The sequence below is a fragment of the Hydra vulgaris genome, chromosome 15 (genome assembly GCF_038396675.1).
Source record: "Hydra vulgaris chromosome 15, alternate assembly HydraT2T_AEP".
Taxonomy (NCBI): Eukaryota; Metazoa; Cnidaria; class Hydrozoa; order Anthoathecata; family Hydridae; genus Hydra; species Hydra vulgaris.
This window is the reverse complement of record NC_088934.1, coordinates 30,969,732-30,980,000: the sequence shown is the minus strand read 5'-3', so window position 1 is coordinate 30,980,000 and position 10,269 is coordinate 30,969,732. Positions and strand designations below refer to the sequence as shown.

Sequence of the window (10,269 nt, the reverse complement as noted above, 5' to 3'; positions counted from 1 at the left end):
TCGTAATAACTGAACAACCACTGTTTCTTCAAGACCGCATTTAGCAGGTAGGACATGTTTCCGCCGTGTTACAATTTGTCTATCTAAAATAATTTTACGCAGGAAATACACTATTTATGTTGTTCATGTTTGTTATTTTATTATATAACTATTGAGGAAATACAAATTGTTATATTATTACTAACTCAACACTGAAAAAAATATAAGAATATACAAGGAGGCTTTTACAAATGCCCCTAATATAAGAAGACTTAAACATAATTACATAAAAATTCTAGACATCTGATTAACATACTAAACTACTGTTTTAGGATAAACACACTATAAAAAATTTCTTCGCCAAGCCATAGAAGACGTGAACAAAACATCTAATGGGAGCATTAATAGAGAACAGAACGTTTATAAACAAATGAATGGAGTATATTTGCACCCTATGAAAATCTGGCCACTATCCATACAGATTATATTCTGGAACAAAACAACAACTGACACTGAAACATTTAAATTGATAAATTTATTTTATTGGTAATGAATGCTCTTCATACTTAATATTCAAACTCTTAATTCTCAGCTTCAGAAAAACCAGACAAAATATAACAGAAGAATGTACCAGCTGCTTAATAAGAAACATGGAGAACCTTCACATAGGTGGTTCTATTTTGACATCTATCTTAACTCTATGAGATACCTAAACTTGGATCTTTGTCCACATGGATAGAAAAGCATCAAAGAAAAATAAAATGATTTACCAATATATTATATTCAGAACAAAAAAAAAAGAATATCACAATACATGCACTCTATGTCTTATAAAAATACAATATACTTTCTACATACAGAATACCCCAAAATAAGACAGGAATAGAAAACGATTAGCATTTATTCTGTACAAAGCAGGTCCATTTACTTAAAAAATTACCTTATCCATCTTTTAAAAGGTGGCTGAGCCACTAAATCAATAACCTTTTTCTAGTTTTATTATCTTATAGTCACTCTATGAGCTTGCACCTTAAACTTCGGTTGTATTTCCTTTACTTGAGTATATTATAAGTTAGATTTTTAGCTCCGAAGGATTTTTATCTGACGTTGATAAGTTAGTTTGTTTTGGTTTTGCACTATACAGCCGTCAATAGCGTTCTTATGGCTATTATGTAATCAATCTTTATTTTTAACTTAATTTTTTTCAGTCTGCTAGAGGCCCTTTGATCGATGATACATCTATGACCTGTGTTGATTCACTTTCATATAGTATTCTGCATATATTTATTCAATACTGAGTTATTTTTTTATTTTCAAGTGTCCACTAATTATATTGTAAATTAGCTGGCTCTACTGATAAATCAATCTGTCATTAACTTTTACTATTGGCAGTAAAGAGTTGTCTTCACTCATCAGGTGAGACCTATATTCCCTGAACTATTGTCTAACTATATTCCACACGTTTGTTTACTTTTATCAAATACTATTTTTATCAGAGTTCAGATCTTTTCAAGTCGCTTATTCCTGAGTTGGTATATACAGATATAAATGTACATAAACATACATTAAGCATATTCCAATTTAAAAGATAAGTCACTCTGAAGTACTATGTGCTATCTACTGTTTATTACTTACTTTATTCATTATCATTACCACTATTTTCCATGGTATTTTGTTAATTTTTATATCTGCCTTCTTTTTTTATATATTAGTGCATACTAGGTACAGTCTCTTGCAAAAGTTTAGAATCAGTTTAATATTTTTTAGATAAATCCACATTTATTGAAAATGACATATATAAATGATATAGACAATACCAAGATTTTATTTAATTTTTATAAATACGCATGTATGTATATAACATGAATTAAATATCTCATATCTACATAACTGAATGACTCCGTTGGTCAATTTTTGCGATCCGTGTGTCACATAAACAATTATAAATATATTCTTTGTGGCTGGTGAGCACTGACTTCTTCTAACATACACCACAAAAACAAAACGGACATTAGATATCGTGCTGGATTTGGTTACCACACTCAATAACCAAATGACTATCCTGACACTCACGTACACATTCATTCAGAAGCTTTGCAACAAAAATTGGATTAGCGCCTGCCTAAGTTATATAAGTTATATTTATGGATACAATAGAAATTTAAATACATAATAATGCAGGCTTAAGACTAAAATAAACTATCGTGAATGCCTAGTAAATAATATGGTCATAGGGGCTAACCATAAAAACAATAGGCTAAAATAAAATAAACAAACATTACACAAAACTGACCAACACAGCTGTTGTTGTCCATTTGCCACCCAGACTTGCAAGTACAATTGTAGCTTCCATTGAAGTTCACACAATCACTGTTTGTCAAGTTGCAATAATTAGCCATGCTTGCACATTCATCAATATCTGATAACAATTGTAAAGAAACATAAAAAAAAGTTAGTCAAAACACATCAACTATAAAAGCAACATAAATATAGGTGCAGCATATTTATGTTGTAACACTAATTGTTTAAACTAAAAACGAACTCTGAACATATGTTCATAAGTAAGTCAAATGATGACCAAATTTTGAAAAAAATGACTTGCAATAACGATGAACAGAATTCACATACAAACCATAAGGATTTGCCACAAGTCTGAAGAAGTCTTGAGCTCAAAAGAATTGTTGTTTTACATATCCATTAGTGGTAAAAAATAAAACTATTTAGTTTCACTTAAAATAAGGCTGCAAGCAGCCATTATCAAGTTAAGAGTTACTAGAAAAAAGAGAATATTATTAAAGAGCAAGGAAATGGTTGACAGAAGACTTGAAAAGTTGTAGATTGTATAAGTCAGGAAGGCATGAACATGGGAGAGAGTTTCCAACGGTTCAAATGCAGAGAAAAAAATTAGACGAATACATGTTTTAAGAGCATGCAGGGACAGGTTCAGTAAGGAATGTGAATGTGGCTAAACAACAAGTCATGCGAGAATGAGTTTTAGTTGATGGAACTAGAGATGATAGCTCCTTTGAGCAGCGACAAAAACAGTATTTGTGGAAAAGAGAAAGAGATGAACTTTACAATGATGGGAGAAAGGCTCAAGCTTGGCAGATAGAGCAGGTCTAACTACATTTACAATAAATTTTTAGAGCTTGTCTTGAAGAGAAAGAGTGTCATTAGAGGAACCAGCCCCAATATGATAATGGTATTCCATACAGGAGCAAATGAGAGATTTGTAGAGAATGTAATCAGGTGTAAGATAATGATAAAGATAAAGATAAAGAGAAGCAAACTCAGCAGGTGCAAGAAGATGTAATGAGAGAGATGAGCTTATTCATTAATATATGAATGTCCATAATATTGCAGTAGTTGCTTGCAGTTTCAATAGCTGTTTTGTAGGAGTTAAAATTTACTTTAAAAATTTAAAAGCCACTGCAAACCCCAATCCGTTACAGCAGTGAGATAAAAGTCAAGATAACTAGCCTGCTCTAAGTGATTAAAAAGATTAAACTTTTTGTCAAGACAGGAGAATAAAGTTAAGTAGAATAGGTTCATCAGCAAAAAGAGCCACTTTAGATGTAAGATTGTCAGAAAGATCATTGGTGTAGATAAGAAACAAAACAGGACCAAGGATAGAACCTCGAGGTACCCCAGAATTTATTCGAAAAATGTTGGCTTTTAAAAGAATGACTTTAATAAAGCGGTTAGAAAGAAATAACTTTATAATCTCAAAAACTTCCCAGATACACCAAATGAAACAAGCTTATGAAAAAGACAAGTATGCCAAATTTTATTGAAAGTTTTAGATATATCAAGAGCAAAATCCCTAGACTTACTGCCTCCATCTAATGCTTGATAAAATCTTTAACTCACAGTAGTTAGCAAATTAGGTGTAGAGCAAGAAGGTAAAAAATCGGATTGATTATATGACAATAAGTTATTTGACCCAAAAGAGGATGTAAGAAATTTGTTGATTCAAAATTCAAAGACCTTGCTAATAACAGATAGGAAACTGATCCGACAGCAGTTAGTTAGGGTCAGAATGTTAACCAGATTTGGAACTACAGATGTCATTTTCCATCACATAAATGCTATTTTCCAGCAGGGAAACAATATTCAGTTGAACATTTATTAAACAGTTTGAAGAGAATTTAAGATTTTAAGAGTTTAAAGAGAATTTAAGAATTTAAGTTCTGGAGAACACTTTTGTAAGACTATAACAGGAATGTTGTCTGGACCGCAAGCTGAAGTGATTTGAAGGTCTAACAATAAGTTAACCTGTTTACTGAAATGCAAGTAAGAATATTGCCATAGGATTAAGGAGTAGAATCAGAAGAAAAGTTCTTTGCAAAGAGTTCAGCGTAATCCTTGGTGAGCTAATGAGGTCAGTTCAATAAATGAGAGATAGAATGTTAGACCTATCTTTGCTAAAGACACTGTTTAAGATCAAAGGCCTCTAAAGCTTAACTTCTGAGATAAGATGCAAGATTTAGGAAACTGGGAATAATGGAGCTTAGCATTAGCTAGCATTTTTTTGCATTGATTTCTTGCAATAATAAATAGGTGTTGGTTTTCTGTTGCGACCTGTTCTTTTGAAAAAGATGAAAAACATGATTTCGATTAGGTATAGCAGCTGCAGAAGAAGATAAAAACCATGGAGTAGAATGACTATGAATATAATAAAAAAATAAAATTCAAAACTCTAAAATAAAACAAACATAAAACTACAACATCAAATTTAAAAAGGTTGGATCCAGAACAATATCTCGAGATTTTAACATTTTGAATGTTTTAATAATGGCATTATAGTGCTACTTTATAGCTATTATTAAAACATTGAGTGCATTATACATTAAAAAACGTGAATTATACATTAAAAAACATACATACATAACACACAACATATAACAAAAATACAAACATACATTAAAAAAAACAACTTTATTTGTCAAAAACCCAATTTGTATGAGTATATTTTGCAGCTAAACTGCTTGGTAATAAATATTGATTAATAATAACATACACAATTATTAATTTATTAACAGATAAAAATAGAAACAAGTAAATAATATTAATGATGTACCGATGGCAAAGACCAATTGAGGCTGATGATAGAGTTTAATGTATGTATATAAAGTGAATATATTAACATTAGGTATGCAATTTGCATATATAAGGTGCGCCAATGCACCAGTTTGGTTTGGCTAACTAACCAATACCAAATAATCAACAAATGTCATCAGCAGATTATTCGCCCAATGGTTAAGCTGATTAATTGGTTGCTGATTACCAATGACATAGGCTAGTAGAAAGAGTCACTGCTGATGTATTTGTATATTTTTACATCCTTAATAATATTATAATACCCTTATGTAAATACATTAAAACCTATTATTAGCCACAATCAGGCTATCACATCGCTGCATCACTAAATAATTAAAATCATTTTTTTAAGCATTTAAAAAACTTTCCAACACAGTTACTGGGAAGCTGGAAAAAAAACTAACCAACACAGCTGTTTTTGTCCAATAGCCACCCAGACTTGCAAGTACAATAGTAACTTCCATTGGTGTTCACACAATCACTGTTTGTCCAATTACAATAATTAGTCAAGTTTGCACATTCATTAATATCTGAAAGGAATTATAAAGTAACATTTAAAGAAAATTAGTCCAAACATGTCAATTATAAGAGCAACATAAATATAAGTGCAGCATGATACAACATCAATCATTAGAACAAAATCTAAACTTGTGCATGTTCATACATATGTAAAATTATGATCAAAACTTGAAAAAAATACTTTGTGGCCTAAAGTTTTTGCCTTTTCTATAGAGACTGCCATCTCTCATGTCATGTCATGCAAATAAAAATCTTTTACTTAAGACTATTTGCCTTGAAACAAGTTCTTAAAACTTGTCTTAAGCACAAAAAAATTGTTGTTTGTATTTGTGGTAAATGACAACAAATTTAAAAACGCCAACTTTTATAAATTCATGTTCAGAACTATATCGTTAGTTAAAAATGTTTAGTAATTTGAATATTGGGTGTCATATTATTGCCAACATTCAAAAACATTTTTTAAAAACATCTTTTACAAGAATGAGAAAACCAACTCAGATATATAATATGTTGTGCAAGGAAATCTGAATACATTGAAAACAATAATATTTGTCAAAGAATCAGGTTACAAACTTAACATGTGTTAATTTTACTGTAAAACAAATAGGCAAGATATTCTTTTTTGTTAATATTTTTATAGATTGTTTAACATATGAAAGACGTGAATTCTGGCAAATATTCATTTAGATTGTTATTGAAATAGAATTAATAAAAAAATTTGTTTAAACATTGTCACTACTTCAATTCATGTCTTTTACATGAATTGAAGTAGTGGTTTCTAAATAAGAAAGAAACATTTATGCAAGATGGAGCTCCACATGACACCGCAAAAACTGTTACAAAAATATTAGCTTCTCAAAAAACTTCACTATTGCATTGGCCTGGTAACTTCCCAGATTAAAACCCCAAAGAAAATGTATAGGAGTTATCAAAGAGAGAAACTTCCATTGAGAAACCCACAAAAAGGATATATTTAATGTTTTATCTAAATTAAGTGCTTCATTATTAATAAGAGTTTAAACAGCACATAACATTTTAGACATTAAAAAACTTACCAATGCAACTGTAGTTATTATCATCTAATTTTAACCCAGAATCACATATACAATTGTAGAAATCCTCATCATCTATGACAACACTATGTGTCCATTTGCAAGGTTTCATGCATTCATTAAAGTCTAAAGAAAATACAATCATTATATAACAATAATAAAATTTATTAACAAAACAATATTAAAACATAACAATATAAAATAAAATAACAATAATATAAATAATAAGTAATATATAATAAATATATATTAATAATAACTAATAATAATAAAGAATAAAATAATAACATAACATAACAATAATTAAACAGTTTTAGAACATCAGTTAAAAAAAAAAAGAAAACTGTAATGGTATCCTGAAAATTGGGGAGCAAAAAACAATCATTAAATCATTATTTCGACTGAATCAAGTAAATAAATAAATTAATTTAATTTTTGAAAGAAGTTTTTTAGTTACAAAAAAAATAAAAATCTAGGTTTGATTTTTTATTTAATGTAAAGCTCTTCCTAAATCACTCTCAAAAAAGTTTTTAAAAGCAATAAAACTGTTACCACTAGTTCACTACTTAGAGTTGTTTGATTAAAAAAATTAGCTCGAAGACCTTGATAGATAAAATTGAATTTATAAATAAACTTTTTAATTTTCTAAATCTAGTCAAAAGTTAAAACTTTTTTTTAAAATTGACTGGAAATGCAGTGTATAATGTAAGTAAAATAGATATTGACCCATGATGTTTCCGCTGTAAAATAATTGAATCTTTCATTTTTAGAAAGATTCAATTATTTAATTAAATTAGAAATAGATCATTTAATTACTTTGTGCAATAAGTTATATAGCATTTATAATAATACTTAACACACAGAGTTAATTAGAAAAAATAAATAGTAAAAGTTGCAATTGCAATTTTATTTTTAAATGTACAGGTTTTAATTGTTTTTTAGTTTATTCTGTAGCTACAACTACTGTTAAGTGTTTTTTAATTATTATTTAATATTACACGGCGCTCTACTAAGACCAAGTTTTGGTTTACCTATCTTTTTTTCATAATTACTATCGTTGAGATTAGAAAATAAAACTGTTATTTAAATAACACATATCAACTACCTCCCTAAGGTTGAAGAGGCCACAACAGGGTAAAAGGTATATATAACAGGGTAAAAGGTATATGTGATTTTTTTTTTTTTTCAATGCCTAATAAAAAAACTTAAATGTATGTTGCATCACTTGCGTTACCGAGCAAATAATATTGTGGACATTAGGCCCAGCAAATAATATCATGGACATTAGGCCGAGCAAATAATGTTGTGGATAATTACCGAGCAAATAATATTGTGGACGTTTTTAGGAGTAAGAAAAACTATATTTTTGCCACCCTATTTTCTTATTCTATGTTGCTTTACAAGATGATTGCAAAATAAGTTTTGAAAATATTTCAATTTTCCTGTCCTCCCTGAGGGTTTAATTATTTTTAAAGAAGTCATTTTTGACCAATTATTTGATAAATTGCTATCTTAATTGAATCAAGTACCAAAAAAACTAATAATTTTTTTTGTGTGAGCTGGCTCTACTATTAGGAAAGTTCGTATAAAATTTGAGCTCAAAATATTTAAAATTTGTTGAGATTACATATTTTGAAATATGACCTGGTTTCTTTTGAAGACCTATTTTTACTATGTTTTTAATTGTATATTTATCTAAATATTCTTAAATATTCATTAAAAAACTTAATAAAAATTGCAAGTTTGTTAAATAAGGAACCCCAATATTGCAGATAATTAAGATGAGCAATAAAAGCAAACTGTAAAAAATGTAAAAGACTTTGACTAAAGGTTTTACTAACACGTTTTGTAAATAATATACATAAAAATTCAGTTAAATTTTCCTTATAAAAAGTTAAACTTTTCTTACAATTTATTAACTATTGCTTTAGACCAGTTACATTTATAAAATGGAAAATTAACTCCACAAATCCACAGGTGGACATACTAACTTTTTTTAACTTTATCGTCAAGACACTTATCAAATAAATAAAAGACAACTGTCTCTTCAGAATATAACAACTATGTATAAGGTATTTTGAAATTAAAGCTTGAGGAACATTAGCATCAAAATCTTTCATTTTTATTATCTCTTTAACTGTACACAAATCATTATGAGCAGCAGAAACAATTAGACTTGATTGAAGAAAGTTTTTTGCATGAACTGACGCTAAATAAATTGCAGCCTTTGAAAATACTGTTTCTTCCTCTAGGTTTAAAAACTTTATGATTGGTTGAGTAAGCTTCATTGCTTAGTGATTGCATGTTTTGCATGTAAAATATGTCATTTTTGAGATGTCGATTTAATAGCTTTTCTATAATACTTTAACAATTCTTCTTACAACCAGTGTTACATGCTTTTGTGTCAGCAATTTCTATTATAAAGCTTTTGTGTCAGCAATTTCTATTATAAAGCTTTCAATTCCAAACTTTTTTATAACATTAAAACATGCCAATGCTTGATCATATCCCCGATTGTCAACTATGCTTAGCACTTATCATCTTGTTTCACATTTGTATTTAAATCCCAGTTTGGACTTATAACAATAGCTAGACATTCATTTACTTCAGAAATATAGCCTTCATTTAAAAGCGTAACTTTTTTTGAATCAATGTGCAATATTAAATAACTACTTTTATATTTTTATTTAATTTTTCCCTTAATTGATTCTGATTCACTTACATATAAACCTTTTTTTTATTTTTTCTACATTTGTCTTGGAAAGTTTTACTTTACTGAAATTGATATTTTCACATTTTAAATATAATGCTAATAATTCTGTCTGTACTCCAACAGAAATTCCAAAAAGCCCATAAAATGTTGAAGTTTTTATAATAAGTTCATCAATATCTACTGTTACTGTACTTTATTACGTTTTATTTTGGTTGATTGTTTTTCAATTTCATCATAGTTATTATATTGAAATTCTTCATTATCACAATTTTCTAACACAAATAACTCTTGATTTTCATTAATACAATTGCTATTTGATAAAAATTGTTGTAACTTTGAGTTTTTTTAGAGGTAGATTCCTCCTTTTGCTCTAACTCTTTGGCTTCTCTTTTGCGACTCTCTCTGTTGGAATAAACTTTTTAATATTTTTTGTTCATATTTTTAATTATCATTATTCTTGCAGTTATTTGGTTATATAAAATAAAATATTGCGTTCTTATGCATCTTTTGATCGAATTCTTTTCAATTATTTCATAAAGTTTTGGGTAAAAATATCTTAAAACTTCGCCTTTAGTAGGCAAGTCTACAATCAATTTCGTGGGTTTGTCCTAATAAAATATTTCAGTATTCGAACTTAAAATTGCCATTTTAAATTTAAATAGTTACAAACGCAGCGTAGTTTCATAAATTTTAATACTGCGCGCTGTGGTTATAACTCCGCAAAGGTCCGGCGTTCAGAGGAGTATTTAACGTCAAAAGTGGATGAAAATTATTTTATGGCTTTTATCAATTAGATAAGCAATAAAAAGCAGTTTGAAATGGTAATATCATATTTAAAATAATTGGGCAGGTTTCTTTTTACCCAAAACACACTAATGCATATAAACTATACAATAAAAAGTTGAA

The 10,269-nt window shown here is 28.6% G+C and overlaps 1 protein-coding gene across 4 annotated transcripts in view; it reads right to left on the bottom strand.

The window, feature by feature from the left end:
• The window catches only part of LOC136091274 (uncharacterized), a 182,726-nt gene that overhangs the window by 58,032 nt on the left and 114,425 nt on the right, over nucleotides 1-10,269 (bottom strand). For all 4 annotated transcript variants that reach the window (XM_065818612.1, XM_065818610.1, XM_065818613.1 and 1 more), the window contains exons 9-11: nucleotides 6,654-6,776; nucleotides 5,484-5,609; nucleotides 2,273-2,398 (exon numbers count right to left, since the gene is read on the bottom strand). In XM_065818612.1, the coding sequence (XP_065674684.1) occupies nucleotides 2,273-2,398; nucleotides 5,484-5,609; nucleotides 6,654-6,776 (375 nt within the window). The remainder of the gene's footprint in view (nucleotides 1-2,272; nucleotides 2,399-5,483; nucleotides 5,610-6,653; nucleotides 6,777-10,269) is intronic.